The 25,372-nt window shown below is 40.4% G+C and overlaps 3 protein-coding genes across 4 annotated transcripts in view; 2 read left to right on the forward strand and 1 right to left on the reverse strand.

Annotated features, from left to right (window-relative positions):
* The window catches only part of LOC109462474 (DBH-like monooxygenase protein 1 homolog), a 50,712-nt gene that overhangs the window by 2,888 nt on the left and 22,452 nt on the right, over positions 1-25,372 (forward strand). The gene's annotated exons all lie outside the window — the stretch shown is intronic.
* Positions 3,579-14,569, forward strand: LOC109462473. Of its 2 annotated transcripts, XM_019759025.1 has the most exons (3): positions 3,579-3,869; positions 8,901-9,041; positions 11,478-14,569. In XM_019759025.1, exon 3 carries the CDS (start codon positions 11,478-11,480, stop codon positions 13,005-13,007), a length of 1,530 nt encoding a protein of 509 aa, XP_019614584.1. In that variant the 5' UTR covers positions 3,579-3,869; positions 8,901-9,041; the 3' UTR covers positions 13,008-14,569. The 2 variants fall into 2 exon arrangements, with proteins under 2 accessions (XP_019614584.1, XP_019614585.1); XM_019759026.1 differs by lacking the exon at positions 8,901-9,041.
* LOC109462471 lies at positions 14,665-24,897 on the reverse strand. The gene is made up of 14 exons (XM_019759024.1): positions 24,785-24,897; positions 24,181-24,276; positions 23,764-23,811; positions 23,352-23,390; positions 22,824-22,958; positions 22,291-22,471; positions 21,595-21,752; positions 21,092-21,205; positions 20,459-20,488; positions 19,639-19,731; positions 19,316-19,411; positions 18,473-18,523; positions 17,660-17,842; positions 14,665-16,233 (listed from the first exon to the last, which is right to left on the reverse strand). The coding sequence occupies exons 2-14, from the start codon at positions 24,266-24,268 to the stop codon at positions 15,614-15,616; spliced, it is 1,836 nt and encodes a 611-aa protein (XP_019614583.1). The 5' UTR covers positions 24,269-24,276; positions 24,785-24,897; the 3' UTR covers positions 14,665-15,613.

Raw genomic sequence — 25,372 nt, forward strand, 5'->3', positions numbered from 1 at the left:
AAGAAAAGTTCTTGATCTTGCCGTAACTTTTATCTTATCTCGAAGAGTTTCCTGGCACCCCTATCCGAAATGAGAAATGGTTCGACCCTGATCGAACTGCTTTCTGGGATTGTCCATTATGGCTGAGGGACAGTGAGGGGCGGAAGGACGATATTTGGTGAATTTTCCCCAATTTTCCCCGTTTGAAGAGGAGTGATCGGGCGCATTCTCCCCACAGAATGGTAAGTACCGCCTGGATTCACGTCCTGCCTCCGCTGAGTGTGTCGTTGTGGTGTGTTTGGGCGGCGGAGCGAGTTTTCTGCTGAGCTGTTTTTGTGCGTGGCACTGTCTCCGCCATGATCGGTCGGCCCCCACGCACCCACAGGACCTCCCGCCCCGACAAATGAATGGATCCCCGTAGCGCTCGGGTCATTTTTAACCAAAACAGTCCAAAACAACCCTCCGCAGGCACTTTCTGCACCAAACTACGGCACTATTCTCCTCCTAAACTCATGATTTGGGGGTAAATATCGGATGGTTTCTGCTGTTGAGTTGTCCGCTACGTTGGGGGTACTTCATTATTCATTGTAGACCGCCTTGTCTGGAAGGGGACGCCAGTCTTGCGCACTGCCGTCTTTCCTACAAATCGGAAACAGATGAAAGAAAGAAAGCAAAGCATTTCCCACAAGGCTTTCAGAATGTTTAAACCAGACCTGATTTGTTTGCGAGGTTTTGCGATGATGGGAAAAGCGGACGGGCCCGACCATGTTGCGGGGATAAGTGGTGAATGACCCCCAGCGAAAGTTTTCCAAGAAGTGTCAGGGGTGGTTCCCTGTTGTCTGTGAGGGGACGGCCAGGTGTGGACAGGCGGCTGGCCTGATCTTGAAGAAAGGCGCGAGTCTTAGCAGATGTCTTGATGAGATTGGTGGAAGACACAATTTGGCACAACAGTGATGACCTGAGAACATACTTGATGACCACAACAAATTTAAGAAAATGTCATTAAAATTGGAATAGTTTCTGGATTCCTACTTGGCAAGACATGGGATTCTTGGGAATTTATGATGATAACCTGACCAAGGACTCTCCTTATACTTCTACCAGGGGTCTCCCCAGGAATTTTTAGGGGAGTGGTGCTGGAATTTTTTTGGATGGCACGTAGTGCCCGACGCCGCGCGAAGCGCGGCTGTGAGGGGGGGAGAGGTCCGGAGAGGGGGGGGGATTCCCCCCCCTCTCCGTAGGAGAAGCTGTTGCATTTTACCCTTCTGAAATGCAGTTTGTAGCCTTCTCCTGCAACTTGAGTTAAAAATGTTACTAACTAAAGAGATAGAAAATCAATCCAAATTAAGTACAAATGTAGGGCATTAATGAGTATTTGTACAACAAAATATACACATCCATTTCAACATAATGATTAGTTGGTATGGTACATTGTCTAGTCTCACGCTCGTCCCCAGCGCCCGTGGAGAAGCCATAGGCATAGATCGTGGCTTAGCACAGGCTATGGAAAATAAACTTTCTTTAATGCAAATCTGTCGTTTTTGTTTTCTTTGTGCTCTCTAAGTAAAGGGTTATGGTAACACTCTGGTGGTATTGTCGTGCGCGCTCGCTAGTACGTCGTTATAACACGGCGGCGATCTGAATACACTGCATTCTTTCTACTATCGGGACCTAAAACAAGACGCAAGACTCCTATTTTGGGGTATAAAATGCTGTCACAATGGTAACATACTATATGAAACGGACCTATACAAAATACCTCATTTGGTGACGCTATGAGGGGGTACCGTTACCCCTCTACATTTGCGCAGAAGGGAGTTAGTCGCGGAAGGAACTTAGCCACGGAGGGAGTTTTGGCATTCTCCACGGACGCTGGTATAACTGGATTCAAGATGGCGCCTGCATAATTAATGAGCCGGCTGGGCCTGGCGGGAATAATGTATGCAGGCGCCGAGGGAGCTCGGCTCAACCCCGATCGCTGCCGAGCGCCATGGAAACCCGAAAGATAATCATATGCAACAGTCCCGCTACGTAACGGATCGCCAAAAATAGTCCCTGGGAGACACCGCGCTCGGTATTTCACAACAAAAACAAAGGAGAGGTGTGAGTGCTAAACATGAACCAGACTCTCTGGCGGGGAAAAGGTGCCAAAATGGGGAAATCTACATGCCAAAAGATTGTCAGAGCGGCGTTACAACGCTCTGGAATATGGCGCGCCAACAGGGTCAAAAGGAGAAAAAACACGGCGCGCGCGGAGAAAACACATTGCGCGCGAAAGAAAACCGATGGGGAGAGCGAAAAACGTGTGGGACAGATAATATAGTGTATTCTTAGATCAATCACACCACTCACTCACTGTTTTCTTATTACGATGTTGTTTTGATTGTGAGTGCTTCTATTAAATTGTAGCAGTTATTCCAATCCATTGATCCGTTAACAAAAATACTGTTGGGGGAGTCAGCGAGTTCAATTCATTAATGGCTTGATTTTTTTAGGACTGCTTGACAGAGTAAAATCGAAGAAAAACCTTAGACGTAATACGTCGTAGCTTCTGCCATTTCTGAATTTAGTTGAACGGTCCGGGCGGTCAGTCCATGTTTTTACCCTTAGTTGGTAACTAAGAACAAATCGGAGGTTCATGGGTAAATATATATATTCCCTATTGAAATAATACTCATTTATCAATGTTAGTTATGCCATGTTTAATATGTATTGTTGTTGTTTTTTTAATAGCGGCAGATAGAGCATTGAAAGTGAGTGAGTCATGGTAGTTTTTTTTCAATGCTCTCGCTGCCGCTGTTAAACATAAATGATCATAAATCAAACGAACTCACCATCAAAAACAATACTTCGTCCCCGAATTAAAAACATACAGTACGGGAATGTGTCGTTGTGTTTATGTATCAATACACAGCTTGTCACATGATAATAGATAGTATGATAGATAGTATAATAAGTAGTATAATAAATAGTATAATAGTTCAAAATACATAGTATAATAGTTCTAAACGCCGTTAAACGCAAATAACCAACCAACCAACCAACCAACTAACCAACCAACCATCAACTAACTCTCTATCTCGTGCGCAAAATGATTTTACTTCTCTCGCGCTGCATTTGTTTTTCTCTCTCTCGCAGCGGTTTCGTCCCAAACGTTTTGTTTTTTTTCTTTCGCAATGATTTTACTTCTCTCGCGCTGCAATTGTTTAATTTTCTCTCTCGCAGCGGTTTCTTCCCTCGCGTTGTGGTTTTCTCTCGCGTTTGCGATTTATTTTGTCTCTCGCTGGCTCGCTTGCTGGGCGCGAGAAGAAATCCTGCCTGCGCGCGAGAAAAAATCCTGGCGCGCGAGAAAAAATCCTGGCAAACGCGAAGGAAGGGCACTAACCGAAAATAAATTAATTACTTGCAACGCAAGCAAACGCACCGAGAAAGAAAGGCAGGTAGAAAATGTGCGAAGATGATAGCGGCATCATGTATATATATATATATATATATAATTTAGTTACCATAACTCTTAATACCAATTAATCATGCAAATAACGTTTACGTTAGTAAGTTACATAAAGACAAAAAAACCTCCCTGCTGGGATGGAATGGAATAAGCTGATTCTGGGTCAGGGGTCAACATTGGCACATGTTTACAGAGCTCGTTTACAAGGCAGAACGCGCACCGATAATCCCAACAATATTAACAACATAATCCCCTGGCAAGAAAAGTGAATATCAGTGGTATTTTCATCTGACGTCGACGCATACGTGGACTGAGTCGGTACTGACATCAACTGGGCCTACGCCTGGCCTTCACGTCGACTCCGGGCAACACTCGAGCTCGGCCCAAACCATCCTGATCCTGCTCAGGCCTTCCTTGCCGATAATTTACAGGAGTTCAGGTAAGAGTTTCTTACTTACATATGCCACATAACTGTACATTAAACTGTTCTATGAGACAATTTGAGGTCTACGCTAAATATTTTTTTCCCTAGCTTGCTATTGGCACATGGCGCAAAAAATATAAACGACGGGATGACGCTGTGCCCCCCTCCCTCCGACCACTACAACCCAACCGACCAGGTCTAAATAGTATACTAAAAGTACTAGTAATGAAAGGTGGTCCAGAGGCATGGCTGCTGAACACTAAAATTTAGGCTGGGACAACTAAAAAGACACTTTGGGACATTTTTTGGACAATGGAAAAATAATCAACATCAGAATGTCCGCCCTTCTTTTGTTTACTAATTACAGTGCTCACCAACTATTTGCATCACTGACATTGGCATAAACCTGGGATCTGCATAAAATTCTGAAAACCCAAACCATTTCCCATTCACTACATTATAAATTGCATGGCATAATTGCATGAGCTGTTATGACTTTAACCTGATATTGGACTAAAATATTTCCAGGTCAATGGCACACTGACCCAGAAATACGTGAAAGAAATACATGTAACTTGTTGTGCATCAGCAAATCCGCATGAAGTCCATTGTTATTCATTCATTATCACCCCTGCACCCTCCATTGTCATACACTTTCTCTGTTGTCACTTCCTTCTGGACAGGTGAGAACCTCCAATCACTGATTGTGTGAAAAGAAGTCCTTTGTTCCTTTTTGGTGTCCTTGGTTGGACTGTTGTTTTAGGTTTGGTAAGCTTTTGCCCAACACTATGAAGGTGGAATGTGTCTGATCTTCAATCTCCATGTTAGCCCTGTTCATTATGAGTTTCTGAATGCGACTTGAAGATTAGAATATGGTACATGTATTATTCATTTATTTATGTATAACTTCCAGTTATATTGATTTCATTTACATCTTTTGTTATGTACTTTGTATAATTTATTATTCTTTTACTTATTGTACCCCCCCTGGGCCTCCTTGGAAATCAGCTTTGGCTGAAGGAGCTACCCAGGTGTCTTTGAAGATTAAATAAATAAAAAAAAATAAAAGTTGTGGGTGAAAGTGAGTATATAAATACCAATAACATCATGTTTGTGGTTGTTTCAATTGGCCTCAGCCCAGTATCATCCATAACCAACTGACCTCCCCTCCCTGTCGGTCGTGTGGACTCTCCTAAGGTTATTGGACTAAACCTGTTATATGCCAAAAAACAGTTACTCAAGCAACTGGATATGATTTTGGACTAAACCTGTTATATGCCAAAAAACAGTTACTCAAGCAACTGGATATGATTTCAAAATCATATCCAGTTGCTTGAGTAACTGTTTTTTGGCATATCGTATTACCTGGATGTCTAACCTTCATCGACGTAAACCTGTTATAGGAATAAAATTCCCTGACAAATCGTCCATGCAAATAACAGGAGAGCACTGTATCAAGCACACATACAGTGATACACTACAGATATGCAGATATCAGGCACTCGGAATGCCAACAAAATCCTCGGGAGGGTGGGGCTGCACTAAATCCCCACATACAAGCAATTTGCCCATTCTTTAACTGACTTATACATGGCCATCTTTCCGAAGCAAGAGAAACACATTTTACACAATCATTCGGCTTTTCAAAAACCACTACGTGTAGTTTGTTTTTCTAGAAGCCACACTGACAACATCACAGCTTGTAGTACATCCTTTTGTTCACATTCATGCTGAGCTACTTTTTGCAGCCTTATGTAAGATATGCATAGCGGTTAATTTCTTGAATAAATTCTTGTCAAGGTTTACAACACTTTGCTGGCCCCACAATGCCTTCTGTTTTTTGGGTGAAAAAGTCTGAGTTGTCTGTTGAGATAGCAGCAATCCCTGACCTGATCTTGTCGGTCATGGCATCTCATATATATGCCTGTTCCCTGCTCCAACTGAATCCCTTCGCCCAGTGCCTGCCCTGCTGTCCTAGCATGTTGGTTTACTCTTTTTTAGTTTTACCATGGAGGTAGAATGGTTTTACCATATTTTGTTTTCCAAGTTTATGAATGTGTGAATCGTGTTGGACATGTTTCAAGATTCAAGTTGGGAAGACATTTCATCGTTTTAATGTATCGCTAAAAGTTGGTAGTTTCCTTGTTTCATTTTTTTACAGTGTATGAGGAACTCTTGTTATACATATGTAAGAAACCCTGAGATTTATTTTACTTCATCCATACTCATTATTCATTCTCTATTCGCTGTTCACTTTCATTGTCCAAGGAGTTTCTTTTGTTTACTTTTATAAAGATGTGCAGGAAAATTGGTTAAATTGCTGTTTTCCTGTGTTGTTATTTTTTAATTGATTTTATTGTAATGTGAATGGTGGGTGTCTCCAAGTCCAACTTAAGGTCAATTTAGTCATTGGCTAGTACATGGGCGTCTCTGACTTTGTATAATTTATTCGTTGGTTAGTTCACCCATGTCTCTTTGGGGACTGCACTATGTACTAGTAATAGTTAAAAGGATGGGCGGAGCGAGTTTATGTGGATTTGGTACCGCCCTGCCCTCCTATTAAGGATTTTCATGGCATCCCGAGGGCGAAGTTACTCACAAGAAATACAGACACCCGATTGGCTGAGGAAAGATAGCCATGTTCAAACAATAGTTAGAACATGGCCACCTTTCCTCAGCCAATCAGGAGCCTGTATTTCTTGTGACTAAATCCACATAGTGCGGTCCCCAAAGGGACAGGGGTGTACTAACCAACGAATAAATTAGACTAAGTCGGAGACGCCCATGTACTAACCAACGCATAAATTGACTAAGTTGGAGACGCCCACCATTCACATGCAAATAATTCAATTAAAAAAATTAACAACACAAGAAAACAGCAGTTTGATGAATTTCCCTGTACATCTTTATTCAAAAAGGTAAACAAAAGAAACTCATGACAAGGAAAGTGAACAACGAACAGAGAATGAATAATGAGTATGGAACTATGGATGAAGCAAAAAAATCAGAGGGTTTCTTACAAATGTCATGTATAACGAGAGTTAATCTCATACATTGTAAAAAAATGAAATATAGAAGATACAAACTTTTAGCGATACATTAAAACGATGCAAAGTCTTCCAAACATGTCTAACACGATTTGCACATTCTTAAACTTTGAAAACAAAATACGGTAAAACTAAAAAAAAGAATACACCAACATGCTTAGACAGCAGGGCAGGCACTGGGCGAGGGAAGGAGGGGTTAGAGCAGGAACGAGTCGGCCCGGGAACAGAACACTGAACAGGCCGGCAGAGACACGACCAACTTGTTTGAGATCAGGTCAGGGACTGCTGTCTCAGACAGACAACCGAGAATTTTTTTACCCCAAAACAGAAGGCATTGTGGGGCTAGGAAGGTGTTGTAAACCATGACAAGAACCGCCATGCATATTTCACATAAGGCTGCGAGAAGTAGCTCAGCTGCAATTCATGAATGAGAACAAAAGGACGTACTACAAGCTGTGATGTTGTTGGTAAGGTTTCTAGGAAAACAAACGGGTGGTTTTTGAAGAAAACAAAACATGATTGTGTAAAATGTATTTCTTCTGCTTCGGAAAGATGGCCATGTTCTAAGTCAGTTAAAGGATGGGCGAATTGCTCGTATATGTGGATTTGGTACAGCCCCGCACCCCCCTCGGATTTTGTTGGCACCCCTCGGGCTCCGCCCTCGGGATGCCAACAAAATCCTTGGGAGGGCGGGGCTGTACCAAATCCACATAAACTCGCTCCGCCCATCCTTTAACTAATACAAAACACACAGTAACCTTTCTTTCCCAGTTAATAATTCATGCCCAAGTGGATATTTATGGCGAGTGGAATCGCAGTGTCTTTTTAGTGACTGTCACACTGCATAATCTGCATCTGACATCATGTTTATGTAAGGCTTTACCATAGGATTTGTCTTCTATTACAAGTTGTAACCCTAACTGTATAGGAAATTGAATAGTCTTGTGAATAATAGTTGATGACAAGTGAATAAAACTACTAGTAGGTTGCTCTATTGAACTTTTGTTGGTTTGTTACTTAGCAGCTTGGTATTGAGAGCATTACACATGAAGTCACATGAATGAAGTAGCAATAAAGTAGTCTGGCATTAATTTTTCCACTACATGGAGTGTCCAATCTCCTACACTTGTTCTGTCTGCACTTTGACCCTATTCATACCAGACATATTTAGTGGTTTTCAACCAGTTTGTCAAAAACCTGTGGGGAGAGGGGTGTAGGCGAGGGCTCCACCGCATACAAAAATGTTGGGGGGGGGGGTGTGGTTTCTTGAAGATAAAGGATCAGTGCCCCAGTAAGATAAAGAACCTGAAGACGGCATAAAAGAAGGCCAAGGACAATGTTTGAAAGAGGGTAGGGGTAACAGTTATTCAAACTGGATATTCACCAGACAGGATTTTTACAAAACATGGTTACTAGTATGTAAAGTCTGGTATGAACGCTAAGCTGGGTTTGCCTCCGGTAATTATTTAGTGGTTTCAACCAGTTTTTAAAAGTCTGGTCTGAACGGGTCTTTGTGTTCTGTTTAAGAATAAACCATACATGACAGTTGATGCATTTGTTGATGGCTCAGAACAGCCAACAACATATGCATGTTCTTTTGATCCAAAAATGTGCAAGCTGTTATCCCCTTGCTGTCACAGATGTGGCTATAATGTGTTTGGCTAAGTCAAGGATCTTTGGTAAATGTTTAGAACAGTTCATCATCATTGTCATCATCTTTGATTGATAAAGGACTGTGAAGAGCAGTATGCAATCGCCATAGTTAAAATGTGTGCAAAACAAAGGATATGGAGGGGCTAGACGCAAACATACTTGAAAAGTAGTAATCTTAATTGTTTTACATATGTACAGTTTCTGTTCATCTAGTTATTCTAATTTGCAATGTATATGACGTACAATGCACACTTCTATAATAGGCTATGTAATTCCATTAGACTTTATAATGGTTAATAGATTTCTTTTATTGTTTGTGATTGGTATTCGATGGTTGAACCAACAGGAGTTTCCAACAACGAGTCCTCCTGGATTTGTCTCAAGAAGCAACCATTCCAGCCAGGGGGTAACCAGACTGGTCTTTTGAGGTGTCAAATACACAGGCAGATGTGGCAAATTCGTGCAGTCTCTTGAGACAAGTGACAAGGTGAGAATTAATTGCAACATCAAGATATAGTTCAGCTTGCATGCACATCCACAGCTGGTAGGTGTTCTAACATCAACTTTCCAAAGTCACCTAATGTTACCTTTGCCAGTTAAGTATGTTATATTTTTGCCAGAGTTCATGTGCATGTCTTTTCCCTTTCCTTCCATACACAATTAACTCAAGAGTGTCATGATACATGTAATTGTCTTCGTCAGAACAAGGACATTATAATGTCCTTGGTCAGAAGGACTATGAAATTGTCTCGCCGGAGTGTGGGGAACTGCGGATTTTGCGATATAACTCTGGCTGGCATGATTCGACGTCCATGATTTTTGGCAGGCAAATTACCTTTGTTGAGGCCGAAGTCAAATACAAGTTTCGGCTTCGTGGGGGGTCCGTGCGTCACGTTAGTGCACCTTTTGTGTTTGTGGCTTGTTAGCAAGATAACTCAAGTATTTGTAAAATGTTGATTATAATTCTTGGTGTGGTGCTTACTATTGTCAGGACCAAGGTTAAGTTCTTTACTGAGCTTCGTGGGGGGTTTCGTTGTGACTACAGGGGGCATTTTGTTAATTTTTCTTGTGAGCAGGATAACTTTTGTATGTGTGGATGGAAGTTAATGAAATTTGAATGTTACTGTGGTGGTCTCCAAGATTGAGTTCAAAGATGAGAGTCGTGGAGGTCGTTATGTCCCCGTAATAGGACCTTTTGTGTTTAGAAATCCCCACCTACATCTGCTTGGAGACAGCCGACAGCTGGATATAGCCAGGGAACCCCATAATGGGATGGGATCAAATGACGTTACATTGAGGGATTGTACTATAACTTCAGCAGGGGGAGGATAGGTTGGACATATGTCAGGTTATTTTCTACGGCCACACCAAGTAATTGCTATGGATGACGTCCCTGGAGACCTTAAATCTAATTACCTTAAATTTAAGGCAAGCGTGCAATAAAAACACGAAGGGCCGAAAAACGAGATGCCTAGATTTGGAATATACTAACTGTAGAAGTACAAATGTTAGGACACAAAGAACACAAGAAACAAGTCTTCTATTTGTCATAAAGACAAATTAACAAAACAGCAGTAGTCACCCTGTTCTGATTCTTTCCTTTATAACATCTTCTCTTATTGTATTTTGCGGCGCTGTCGTGACACTTTCAACACAGTAAGAAATTCTTGAATGTTTTTTTTTCCAGTAACAGTCCAAACTCAAATAACGTAGGGGGAGGGGGGGCTAACACGGGTGACGGCGCATCTGTATAATCTGTGGCAAACCGTTTCAGGGTGTTCTATACCATAAAAATAGTACATAGATTCTTTTGTTCTTTAGACCAAATTGATTATTAAAAAGAGTGAATAATACGCATGTTAATTTCTCTAGAACGATGTACCTCTGACGAAGACATGAGATCTCCGACCTCTAGTTGGTTTGTGGGTTGGTCTTCTTGAGTCCTCGAAATAAAATTATATTTTGGGGCCGGGTATGTTTCTGCAAAGTGTCAAGATGGCTGTATATATCTCGTTTACATTCTACATGTGAAATAGATACTAGTATCCTTACCAAAACTTCCTTATTAACCAATTCAAGGCAACAAACTAAGGATATACAAAACATTCAAAGAGATTTATGAAAGAGAAACATATTTATAAATTGAAAAATTCGAACATCACAGAGCCATGTGTAAACTTCGCATTAGTGACCATCCCTTACGTATAGAATCCGGCAGGCATAGCCGTACCCCTCTGAAAGATAGAACGTGCGAATTCTGTAATCATTTATATGTTGAAAACAAGATAAACTTTCTACTTGACTGTACATTATATGAAGATGAACGCAAAGAGCTTTTCGATACTTTACAATTAGACAAGATATGAAAGAAAATGTCAAAGCAGGACACATTTAAACATTTGATGTCATACAAGAACAAATAGAATACATGTATAGCGTTCCAGTATGCAATACTCATGTTTTGCATACTGCATGTCCTCTTGTGCATTTAGCCCATCTGGGCAAGAACATGCAATAAAGATTCATATCATATCATATCATATCATTATTAGTCATTTTGCCTGCTGCAGATAACAAATGGGATTATCTGTAAAGACGATGAGACCAGCTTTCTACTTATATAGTTACAATGTCATGAGTTTTCTTTATTGCATGTGCTTCTCCTGATGAAAGCTTGTACATATAGAATTTGAATACAGAATCAAATTTTCGAAAGGGGCACACGCGGTTAGGGCGAAACGCGTTCGAATCGTTTTGTGGAAGCCATGGAAGCGTTCGATAACGGGTTCCGGACCGGGCCGTACCGTAAAGTACGGCCCGGTCTGGAACCCGTTATCGAACGCCCGGGTATGATATAAAAATAATGCTTAAGCCACAACAAGCATTACAACTGTGTAATATTCTATGTTTGTTTTCTACTCAGATGGAGACCCCTGTGAGAGCAGCTGCTACTTTGCCCACCCATGAAGAGATGGCTGGCTTTTTGGATGTTATAAATGGCCTTATTGGAGAATGTACTGCTAAGCAAAGTACTCAGAATAGGCATGAGATAAGTTACATCTTAAGCAGACTTGAAGCAGCAATGAGAAATCTTGCCCTGATCAGTTCCGCAGTATCGGCTACCATGAGACAACCTTCTCCATATCAGTATGAGTACTTGGAACAAGTTTTAATAGCTTGCAGGGATCTACAGGATGATATAGAACAGATGCATACATTTTATGCCAAGAAAGGAGAGGATGTTGACTCCTACAGGTACAGAGTTTCCCAGGACTACAGCAGGGGAAGACCACGGAAGCACATAACTGAGCAACAGATCTCATACCTGCGTGAACTAGGGTTTACATGGCTGAAGATTGCTGAACTGTTAGGGGTCTCATTCAGCACATTGAAAAGGAGACAAAGGGAGTTTGCATGGGTGGGACGAGACAACTATACAGACATCACCGAGGAAGACTTGGACCGGACTGTTGTTGGCCTGAAAAGACTATTGCCCAACCATGGAGAGAACTATCTTTGGGGGTTACTGAAGTCTCAAGGAATCTATGTGACCAGGCAAAGACTTCGGGACTCCATTCACAGGGTTGATCCCATCAACACAGCTTTGCGCTGGTTTTTGACAACTTCTCGTAGGTCATATTATGTACCTTGTCCAAATGCTCTCTGGCATATTGACAGCCATATGAAACTCATAAGATGGGGTTTTGTTTTCCAGGGGGGGATTGATGGGTATTCAAGGACAATTGTTTATCTAGTATGCAACACTAACAACAGAGCTGCAACAGTGTATCAAGCCTTCCGTTCGGCAGTTGCCAAGTTTGGTGTTCCAGCTCGTGTCCGCTCCGACTATGGGATGGAGAATACCAAAGTAGCTTTATATATGCTTATTAAGAGAGGTGTGGAGAAGAATCCCTTCTTGACTGGGAAGTCGACACATAACCAGCGTATTGAGCGTCTGTGGCGTGAAGTGCATCGGTGCATAGTAGAAGTCTGGCGTGCATTTTTCTACTACATGGAGTTGGAAGAAATGTTAGATGTATCGAATCCCCTGCACCTGTTCTGTCTCCACTTTGTGTTCTGCCCCCGGATCAACAAAACTGTCGAAGCATTTGTTGATGGCTTCAATGCCCACAAAGTCCGAACTGCCCACAACTTGTCTCCACTTCAAATGTGGGTTGAAGGTACTCTGAGACTATGGAACTCAGGGAGATCTGCCATAAGGAGCATTCTCCAAGAACCAGTTGATGCCCAGACGTATGGCATTGACTGGGAAGGGCCTGTGCCGGAATTGCAGGATAACGCCATTATTGATGTCCCTCAAGGTCTGCATGTGTCAGAAGAGCAACAGAGAATACTGAGAGCACAAATTAATCCTTTGGATTTTGTTGATGATATCTATGACACTTCACAGTATGTACGGGCTGTATACATCTTGTCCCACATGATGCAATGATGGTAGAAGCCAGGCAGGGAATCGTTTGAAATGAAATACATTATAATTATTATCTATGCTATGCTATGTATTGCTATGTAAACATTCTGAACTTTCAAAACAAATGTGTATTGTATATAAATGTATGTAAATAAATAGATAAATAAAAATAAATATATGATGTGTATGAAACTGTACATATTTTTCCTGGTCTAAATCAGAGCGTGATCTTAGTGTTATTTGTTCCATGAAACCTCATGAACACTCTGCTAGCAAAAGTGTATTGTATTTGATTATCATCAAATTGCCCTACATTATTTTTGTTGTCTAAATCAAAGTGTTCCTTGAGTGTCCTTTCTAAGAACATCAATATTGCCATCTTTGAAATAGCCCCACTAACACACCACTACCAGTGATGTGATAATATTGATTTATTTTGCAAATCATGAGGAAATCTAAATCCTTCTGTTCTTACTGTTCTACAAAGACAAAGACATTACTTAAAGGGAAGGGAATTTTCTCCACACCCCTCAATGTTTTTCTTTGTATGTAATATAAACATTTAAAACTAGGTATATGATTGTTACAAAACAGTCCCAGATTATTCTGGTTTACATCAAGGTGTATTTTCAGTCAGCATTCTTGGAGTGTCCTTTTGTAACATCAATGTTGTTAATTGACATATCTTGCCAACTGTAGCTTTTGTTTTCATGGACATGTGACATCATTACAATGCACAAGTAGAACTGTTTGTACTTCAGATATTCCACATCTTAATTGAGAGAGAGATTACATTACTTGTATACCTTTATATTTGTGTTTGTCTCATAAGTAGACCTGTTTACATGTACATGTAGTACAACTTACAAGTTCCAGTGCTACATACATTGTACCAAACATACCTGCATTACTAGTATGTAGGCTTGCTGTTCAATAAATATCAGGTAGGGAAGGAAAGAAGGAAAGAAGGGAAAGACATAGAAATTGAGTTTTCCAGGCTTGCCTTTTTGTATCTTACTTAATGTAAACCCTGTAAAATTCCTTGCTTTATAAATTATATCAATTCCAGTTGAATTCCTAGTTTTCTTGGTCAAACAGATGTGTGAAAGGTTTTTCAAATGTGCTATGATTTTTTTGCCATTGAATATAGGATATGCCAAGTAAAAAATCCCATTTTACTGTATATTGCACAATTGGTTATGTATTTGCTGTGTAAATATTTACTTTACAAAGTGTCATGTTGTTGCCAGGGTTATTCTGACCATTGTGACCCAGCATTTCAGCAAATAGAGCTATCCGAGGCAATAATTGGCTATAGTGCTATTTGTCTATATAGCATGATTTTGTGTCAGTTTATTGTTTAGCTTTGATTGGCTATTGTTAATATCCCAGCATCATGTCCCAAAGGATGATTAGCACAGTGCATCAACATGAGGTGGGGCGGACTTGAGATGTATTGAAATGAATGGATGTCTGGAATTTCTGTGTATAGTGTATATATAAATATTATGAATACCATAAACTTGGTCTAACATTTTATGTCATATCAACATTAAAGCCAAGATGAATGTTTTGTAACTTAAGACTGTCTTCACAGTGAATTTTTTTGTATTATGATGTATGGCAGAAAATCCCTTTTTACTGTTTATTTTACACTTACTTAGTCCTGTATTTGCCATATAGATATTTACTTTAAATACAAAGTGTCATATTGTTACCAGAATTATTCTGATTATTGTGACCCAGCAAAAAGAGATCTGAAACAATTGTAATACAGTTGAATCTGTCTATAGTGGTCACTCAAGGGACTGAGCAAATTTGACCACTATTGACAGGTGACCACTAAGAGACTAATGTCCATATCTGATCATGAACAATAAATAAAACAGGCTTTGAGTTCCCACTGAGACATCTTTAATCAATGACATCTGTTTGCCATTTACATTGAAAAACAACAACATTGTAATTACTGTCATCACAGATACTGTTACTTAAAAGTTCTACTTAAAAAAAAAAAACACAATAGACAAAGGTTCCCTGAGTTATTGCTGTTTAGGCCTGACCCTCACATCATCGGGTAGCTTCACCCTAACCAAAAAGCAGCTGTCACAGAAGGCACGTATAGCCACTTATAGTTTTGAATCTATTATTTGCACATCAGTATATACATATATAATATATTTGACACATGTGTAAAGCTGATCCTATGACAAAGGTTATTGTAATATTTTAAAGACATATTAGATCACAATGGATAGTCCTTTTTGTGGCATTCCAATAACTCATATTGTGACCCTGAACATGTTGGGAAAATGCTGGGAAGGAGACTTAAAAAAAAACAACTATGTTACAATGTAGCCTTATAAAAGACCATGGACTTTAAGCCACTTGCTCCCCTAATATGATTTGGCAACAACATACCATTAAGACAAGAGACAAATACCCTGATGGGCGTGATTGAGGATGGTGATCCCATTGTAAAAATATACTTTCCCCTGACTTCAGTGTAGGGGAGTGTGCCCAAAGAAAAAAAACCCAAAAAAGACCCAAAAGGATGCAGTGCTATAATTTGGGGGCGTTCTCGTGAGAGCAGATGCCATGTTTAGACGCTACTACGCCAATGATGTCTACCTTCCACTCAAGAAGGTCCTGAAAGACTCTTCCAGATCTCTCTGGTTGATGGTCTTACAGCCCTCCACATCATTGGGGTAGCAGCGGCTGAACATATGGTTTTCTGCTCCCTCGATCACCTGACGGGCCAATCTGCCATTCATCACTGATCTTTGCTCTTCTGTGGTAGTTTCAGAAATCGTTTCCTCTAGGGCCCGGTTTGCCTCAGGGGACAAACTCAGGCCCATGCCTGCGACCTCATTCCGCATGATCTGGGCCAACTCCTCAACACTGTAGTCCGGGAAATGAAATTTGTAGGCTATCCGGGACTTCATTCCAGGATTAACATCCAGGAATGAAGCCATCTCGCCCGGGTAGCCCGCAAAGATCATGATGGGGTCCCCACCCTCCATCACGCTCATCAGCTCCTCCAGCGCCTCCTTCCCAACATCCCTCGAAGAGGAGTCAGCCTGTGCGAGGCGGTAGGCCTCGTCAACCAGCAAAACCCCTCCCTTGCTCTCCTGGATCTTTTTCCTTGTCACCTCCGTGGTCTGTCCGATCCACTTCGACACAAGGTCACCTCGCTGCACAATGGAGGGTTGGGGTTTATTGATGATGCCAAGGCTGCAGAGGAACCCTGTATTTGAAAAAAAATGATAGGAACATAGCATAAGGAATTGGCTCTGACAACTTTTTGTTAGATAAGTCAAATGATCTTGTCAGGAAAGTTTGTACGACATGATATTAGTTCCAGTCAAAACTGGCCACAGCCAGTGGAATGAAAGCACGTATGTCTTTGGATAGAGGTTGCTGAGTGTCAAAGGGTGTAAAAGTACATTTTTAATTAGCATTAATTGGAGAATTAGAACCAAGGGAACAGACATACTGCCTTCAGTGGATCTAGCTATGCCTCAAAAAAAGAAATGTCTCTATTATTCTCCTTTATTATTTTATATTAGGTAAGGTCAACCTGCTAAAACTTACTTTTTGACAGTGTGGTGCAGATATTATATTATCAAATTCAATTTACAGATAGCCTAATGGCCCCCTTTAGCAAAATTTTAAATCTGAAGCCAAATATGGTACCATTATAATATTAAGACATCCATGGTGTGGTTTTCCTTTGATGCACACGATCATGATAATGATCATTCTGGCATACTCATGTTTACCTGAGCGAAGTGAGGAAATTCGTATTAAGTGTCTTTCCCAAGGGCACAAGGTTGGTGACTTGGCAGGATTCAAACCCCACAGATCAAGGTTAAATCGTCAAGCGGCCCAAATTTGCGTCCCATGTGTCTGTGCGGAACCCCTCCATTGAGTAAAACCCACTTGCTATACACCATTTAAAGCGGAGAAACTGCTTGTTATGCGTGTTCTTTTTGAAAACCTTGTAATATCAAGGTTGAAAATAAGTGCCGTCAAAATTTTCAAGTTGGTGGTCAGAACATCTTAAAATTTGGCTACAAAAAAAAGAACCTAAAATGTACCTTGTTTTGTTCTCTAACCTTATATATGTGGGGTACTTTATATCAATTAGATGGATTTCAGTGCTCGAAATACACGGTACAAAATTGTATGTTGCCAAAAGTTTTATGTGCAATTTGAAAAATTTACGTCCAAAATTACATTCAATTGGTTAGGTTGATTCAAACTGACCTTCCTTGTTTGTGTAATTTGTATGCTGTTTCAAGAAAAAAAGGACATAAGAATAAAAAGCCTGGAAACATGATGAAAAATTCTAGTATTTCTGTGGCATTAGCTTTAGCCAGTGACACCCCCGCCTCTCCCATTCACCGTGCCACAAACACAACTTGGCACTTCCACAATTTATACAGTACATAAAGAAAATCTTCGAACAGTTTGGGAGCAATAAATCATTGTCATTTTGCATATTCAGTGTTAACCTCGATTATCAAGCTGGACATATAGCAAATTGCACATTCATCTTTTGGTGCAAATCTTGAAAATCATGTGCATTTTCCACATTGCACGTGGGTATTTCGAGCTATGGTTTTGCTGCTATGTATATACAAGCGTGAGTCAACAAAGATAAACCGTACCTGTCAAGGCTGTAGCTACGGAGGTTTTCCCCGTCCCAGGGTTGCCCACGAACACCATGTGCAGCCCCTGCCGGCCTTTCTCCCTGCCACACTTTCTTTTCATGAAGACTGACTTCGCAAAGTGCTCCAGGTGTCCCTTTAGCGAAGTCAGTCCCACGAAGCCATCAAGAGTTTTCAGCAGGTCTAAAATGAGAAGTAGATAATCAACACACGTGTCCTTTCTATGATGAAATTCTCAATAATCATGCAATTTAGCTCCAATATATTCACACATACCCACAAGTCCCACTTTAAGGTCAGCACTCCACTCCAGAAGTGGATATTATGATTCATCAGAGAATAATGTGTATAAGGCTTGAATCCAGTTTTTTTTCCAATTTACCATAAGTTGAAGCCTGCATGCAGGATGAACAATAGCCAGTGTTCTCACCAGGTCTATTGAGCATAGCCCCCCCCCTCCCCTATGCTGTAATTTGGACCCCCTATGCTGTGATTTGGACCCCTATGCTGTCTTTTAACCAGGGTAGGGGTGTTTTTGGACGGACGACCTTAATAAATCTTGCAAAAAATGAAAATATAACTTTAGAATGAAACTATAGCAAAGGGAAAACCTGACGGCTAGACATAGACACGAAGTAAGACTGGTCTAGACCCAAAAAGTTAGGGTTGGCGCCCTCACCGCCAAGGATGCATGTCTCAACACATTGTATCTATCTATCTGTCCTACATGAGAGGGGATGGAGCATGTATTTGTATGTCTACATAAATATATGATTTCTACATGATAGCAAAAATTCTACTCTTCATACTTACCATCCACAGCAGTCTCGCTGAACGTACTCTCTGCCCTCTTGTGACGTTTTTCTAATAAGAAGAAAACAAACAGTTTATTTAGCTGTCCATCTAAGTTTCTTTCATATGTTTTGGGGAAAGACGTGTTTATGGATACTGAAACCTATATGCTACTGTAAATGGCGACTCAATATTTACGAATGTACAGTGTGATATTTTGTGATGTCACAAGTATGGGGAAGTGTGTAACTATATGAATGCTTGATGGATTCTGAAGCTGTGATAGGTTAATTATTAGCCTGGTGGATAGCCTGTTGTAAAAGCTGTGATACCGGTACGTGTTTCCTGGGAAGATGTTAGAAGGCAAATCTGCCCCACCCCCCCAAATACATTGCCCCCAAAAAGGAGACTGCACTGTTAGGAATGTCTGCAAAGGAGGCAAAGTCCTTCTTTTGAATTTCCTCTGAGAAAAATTTGATCCAATTTGTAGACTTGTCAGGCACATGTGGGGTCTGAACTTTCCCACTTTGGTCAAAAAGTTAAGTTCGCCTGTTTCGTTGGTGCAGGGGAAAGATCTGAGTTCAGTCTGGCCACATCCTTGAGAGGATGAATACCTGAAATACCTGAGAAACTGGGCTCAATATATACTCATTACTACAATGTATAGGGATCTTGTTTTAAGCCCCCATTTGTATGATAAAGACATTATAGATAGTGTGTATGTGGAGTCTCAGGATTGAACAGCAAGAGAAATAACCTGGATGCCTCAGACCAGTGGGCCCAGTAAATATCTTATTACTTAGTTGACTTTAACTGATAACTGAGTCTGGCACTGATGCTATAGGTCTGGGAGCCAACATTTACCTTTGTCAGCTGGGCCAGATTTGTCCGTCCTTTTCACCTTCTGCTGTACAGAACCCCTAGCCCCTGCCCTTGACGAGCTAGGTCTAGAGCCCTCAGCTAATTGAGGTTGTGCGTGTAAAAGGAAGAAGAAGAACACCATTAACATAAGAATAAACTTCATGAGTTGGCAACCAACAATTTGTGTTGATTATGCACCTGATGCACGCATGCTCAAAATACTGACATGTACAAGACAATAGTATAAAAAGGTGTACAATTGTATCATGCAACATACATGTTCATAATGATACATTACTGGGGGGGGGGGAAGAAAGTTCACATACCGGTACCAGCTGTTTTGCTTGGAGTACTTTGTTGTCGAAACTCCTGAAAGGCTGGCCGATTACGTTGTCTTGGGGTGGACCAAGTTTCACTCTCTGAAATATTAAAAAAAAAACATTTCTTGTTACTTATGCATTCAACACACATCATTAACAAATCATTATCTTTGTTGGAGCAAAACTGTATTGAAATAGAAAGATTCAAGGCTTTTCAATCATATCCAAGTGACATGAACCTAGCCAGCATGACAATCATCCAATTTAATGTAAATATATAAAGCAAAGTGCTGTAATCATATCTGGGTTCTCTTAGTAAACTTAAGTCCGATTTTTTATCAATTTCTATGCTATTATATTGAAAGCGACTTCTACTGAATGTCTTCCAAAAATTTGACATGGCGTGCTTGATGCACTTTTTTGTTTGTTAAAGAAGACATCTAAAAATCTAGAAATATCACATCATAAGTCAGAAGACAGGAATACAAGCCTTTTTTATTATGTTCTTACTTGAGATGATGGTCTTCTCAATCATACAGATTACATGCAGTAGAATGCAATTTCATCTCACAATGATGCAATGGAGGCCATAAAATGTCATAAAACCCACAAAAAATGTCAATGTTAATTCATACAAGACACCTCAACTGCTTTCAATGTGTTTTTTCATAAAGGAATGATTGCTTAATATGTGAAATTTTCATATGCATTATGTACCTGAATGCTGCAGTCATCTTGTATTTACATCTGGCAAACCCAAGTATTAAAACCTAACTCGTCTACGTCTAGCTATCTGAGTGTATGCAAGTATTATTTAACAATTTACCTTCTTCATCATTGTCCTCCACATCTTCTCCTACAAAATAACAGAGAAATACACCAATAATGTGACAATGTGATGATGTCATGTTCTCCAGGAAAAAAAACTCTGTACAACAATGTTAACAGGCATTCCCAGACTTTGACAAATAGCAATTCCTATAGAAATAATATATATGTAGCACTATGTGGAGTAAAAAAACCCTATTGACAACTGAAGGCAGGCAACTGGGAAAAGGGATGTTTTACCAGCCCAGCCCACCTGACGTATGGCTTTTAATCACACTACACCCCCAACCCAGTAGAAAACCTTATCAAACAAACAACAAGTCATCTAGACTCGGCTAAAGTGGTATCATAGACAAGAATAATGATATCTAGGAATTAATAGAGGGTATTGTGGTTGCTTATTAAGTTTTACGTCAAGCCGACACATGCTGGCCTTTTGTGGCATTTACGAGTTGGCACTGTACTGAGTGTCTGAGTCAGTCCCCTTTAAGCCCTGGGGAGGTTTTTTTTTAGACTGGGCAAAAATCACTGCACAATTCCATAAAATTGAATCAGTGTGGCATTAGTCAGATAATTAGAAAGATATTGGTTAATTTGCAAACAACTACCATACAATAAATGTACAATATACCTTCTTTGTCCAAGTCAATGAGTGAAGATTCGGAGTCGGAGCCTGGAGGATGGAAGGTGAGGTCAGGCAGGTTCTCTGCTGTCACTTCCGGCTCTTCCGGGTCTTCGATTAGGGCTGTGTATTATGGGACAAACAGAACAAGGTGTTGTGTGCAAAGGTTCACAATGCAGTTTGAAGGCTTGGAAACCAGATTTTCAAAGTCACTATGCTAGTCACTTATTCACTTACATGCAGTAAGTTGAAACAACACTATCCCAATGTATTCATGGAGCACAAACTTGTTGGAAATCTGTGCACTGCTGGCGCAGCGGGGAGGGAAACCCTTCCTGGCTTACTAGGGTCTGTATCGTTTGTTTTGAACATGCTACGGTTATGATTTTGGGATAGAATGCAGCTTATGGGCATAAGAAGAAGTACTAATTGTGATAACCTTGATGCAAGGAAGTGGGAGGAGGTTACAAATTATGGTTGAACTGGTAATAGCTGGTTAAAAAGAGGCATACCAAGGCAGTAGACGTCCTTCTTGTCCTTGTAGAACCTCTTGAAGTTTGCAAAGGCAGCAAGCTTTGGTGCTTCAAGGGTGTCCATTCCTGCCTTTGCGCCCTTCCCATATCGCTTCCCAAAGCTCCACTCCTTGGGGTCAACCAACTGACCTGCATCACTGAACAAATTTGAAATTCAAACATGACTAGATTAGTCTTTGAGTTATATTTTTTTTAACTTTTTGTATTTCTAATGTCTACCTGCACCTTATCTCCATCTATGAGTTACAACATGTGTAAGTGGACTTCTGTTGACTGAATGGAGCCTGAATACATGTATGTGACATGTTAAATTAATAAAAAATGGTGTCTTAACAGTTCTACGTATGCTTTATGAAGTATAATTGAATAGCAACAAAGGTAAAAAATCACTGTTATCAGTGTACTGTTTGCATGAAACTGGTATTTTAGCCATGCATGTACATGTAGAACCAGGTTTAAACAGTTAACATGGATCATACTTATGCAACCAAAGTAATTCCTTTAAAGCAAACCATATCTTATACTAGGTAAAAAAATCCTGACATAGCTCAGAGGATCATAAGGAAAAAAAAGATGGATGAATTCCCTATACAGTATCATTTCACCTCTATTTGGAGAAAAAAAAGCCGGAAACACGAACACGTGATCAAGCCCATTTTTAAATTAGCAAATTACCTCATGTTCCTAAACTTGGGCTCCTTCTTGATGCTCAGCACTGGACTGACGCCTGGGTAAAAATTCACATATTCATGTGGCCAATCTGTTATGTCACCGGGCAGCTCTTCCCTTGGGTGTGACACAGGTAGCATTACAACCTTCATCAAGACGGCTATGTCAGCTACCTGTTGTGTTGCAGCTGTTGATAAGAAAGAGAGGGATATTACTGGTATGACTACTAGTATATACCTGATTTACACTTACATGCTCCCGTTTATTATGTAAATCCATTTTTGGATGACTGGGGTAACAAACAGTCTATCAACTTCATCTGCTGCCCCGATATTGGTTACACATGCAGGGATGGACTTCCAATGTAAAAGTGTTTCCTGGAGAATGGGAGTCAATGTGCGCCCATGTTACATTATAACAAGGAGATTTCTAACCTCCTTGATTGTACCATTTTTTGAAGGAAAATTAATAAGAAGGAAGAAAGGACCTCGATGAGGGTTCTTCAGGTTAACATATTTTACATACAGTATACAACTTACTTTTGTGCTTCACGTGACTGGGACCTGGTTTTGCACCTGGTTTCTTGTACGTGTGCTTTGCCTGGTAGTTGAACAGGCTGCCGAGGGCCTGTGTGTGGTGCCTTGCCAGGCCACTAATGGGCTTAATTTTACCTCCTGTATAAAACAAATGATCAATTGCTTAAGATACATTCATTAACACCCACCAAAAGACATACTATTTCCACTTATTGCTGCACAATCTACATGTATTTACTACCTTCCCATCTTTCTTTCCATACAGTTTTATCAGGTATTATATGTTATGAATAACTTATGATTGTAATGTTATTAAGCATGGTAATGGTAAGAAGTAAGTGGCAATATAATGTGAAAACAGAAAAACATGTTAGCTCTAATGCCCTATGAATTCCCCAAAGTTTACCCAAAAAGAGGACAGAGAACTTTTACTGCCTTTTCTAGTACTCTTTTGTAGCTAAAATTGTAGCTGGAATTAATTTCTTGAAAGATTCCCAACTATATGAAGTGAAATGTTGTTGCCTTGCCTACCTGAAGCTGCAGCAGCTGGAAGCCCATATCCTGTAGCCCCTAAAACAGAATGAATGTGGTTTTAATACCTCATCAATCAATCAATGAATCCTTGCCTGGAAAAAAGTCATCTATCTAGTAAGTAGTCTGATTTTGTTGGCTGTGACATGCTGTGTCAGGCTGGGCTGAATTGCGGTCAGTAAATGATTTGTTGTATTACACAAAGCTGTAACAGTCATTCTTACTTTAAAGCAATTTATAACTTAAAACTTATATATATGCCATCAATTTATTGTACAACATGTGCTAGTGAACAAGCACATTTCTGTCCAGTGTGATTGTTGGGTTTCTATTACATAACGGTAGTAGTACAAGTTTACTTAAAGTAGTAAAAAGTGATTACAGAAGCTTAGAACATGGTAACTTATCTTACCTGACGAGAACATGTCTTGCTCAGGCTGCTCAGGCTCAGGCTCCTCATCTGGGAAGAAAATGTTTCAAGGTTTTAAGTGAGTTACATGAATTTGCTCTCTGCACAAAACATCCTGCAGAGGAGTAACGTTTCAGAAAAAAATGTTAATATGCTTTATAGCATAAGTCTCCCCTGGAAAACCAAAATTTAATTTGACAAAATATAACTTATATGATACCAGTGCAGCCAAAATTATTTATCCTTACATTCCATTGTAGGCTCCAGTTAACAGGAGTCAATAAGAGTCTCAGGGATGTATTTTTCATAATATATTGATTGAAAACAAATGATTAAAATACATATACAGGAGTAGATGTCCTATGTTATTTAAATACTAGAATATAACAATTAAATAATGTTATTGGTGTTAACTGTTACCTTTCCTGCCTCTCACAGCAGTGCCACACTTTGAGCAGAACTTGGCCTGGGCACCAGCGTTGGCGCCACAGTTTGAGCAGAAAACCATGATGGCAACTGAAACAGAGAAAATAAACTGTCATTGTCAAACTTTTGGGCACTTTGCTTTGGTGGAAACATCTTGATCAGCAACATGTCATTCGTCATGCCCTTTGCAAATGCAATTGTAACTGAATTTGTGTTGTAACAGTCGAATGTAGGACACTGACAGTGACATAAAATGTCTCTAGTCAGACAGACTATGTAAAACCTAATCTCCAAGCATAATCCTATGGTGACAACGCAGTGTATCCATTGACCAGAGGAGTGTCCACTTGCCACTAATGGATGTTATGGATGTCTCTCTCTGGCAAATGAATACTGCCTTGCCACCGTAGGATCTGCTTGGAGATTATGAAAAACCAAACGTCAATGTGAAGAGATTTACAACGACTCGAAGTCTGTATCTATGTATTAGCCAAGGACGTTCAACACAGTGTATTAGCATAATTCCTTGGTATTAGCACAGTATATTCACTATCACCTCGTTTACGCCTATGTGTAGTGTCCAAATCATGCACATCACCTTCGATGTTTCTGCAAGGACGTCATGGCACAACTTGAGCGGTCGGTCCATCAGAAACATGCACCGTTATACACGTACGTTACAGAAAGGTAAAACAATCCCAAACACTTCGCCTACAATTTACGTCAGCCAATGTCTTAGCCTAGCCTGGATACCATCCTTCTTGTATGCAGGGGCTCCCACACTCGCTGTGGGAGCCCCGGCATACAAGTAGGATGGCACCCAGGCTAGTCGTAGCCCTTCCGTTTCCTAAAAAAATTCGGTCCGAAAGACCCAGGGGGGTACCCATTCCCAGGATTCTTTGCGGCGAGTAGAGGTTGTTTGATAGTTTCGATTAGGCCAGATAAGGCCACTGCAAACAAGGAGGGCCAAAAATTCATTTTCAAATTTTGACGTCATAACCCTTGTAAAGCAAGAATTGAGGTGACAAAACATGGCATCACGACCAAACAGAATCTTGCATTCAACAGCATTACCTGTCCTTTAATTTTAGATGTGTAAAAACCTCAGAAGTTCTTAACGGCTAGGGGCCCCCGCAAGCCCTTTTCCGTAGAGCGTAATCGGCCGTTTTAATTCTCTACGTAGAGC

The sequence above is a fragment of the Branchiostoma belcheri genome, unplaced genomic scaffold (assembly GCF_001625305.1).
Source record: "Branchiostoma belcheri isolate BF01 breed outbred unplaced genomic scaffold, Haploidv18h27 scaffold117, whole genome shotgun sequence".
Lineage (NCBI taxonomy): Eukaryota > Metazoa > Chordata > Leptocardii > Amphioxiformes > Branchiostomatidae > Branchiostoma > Branchiostoma belcheri.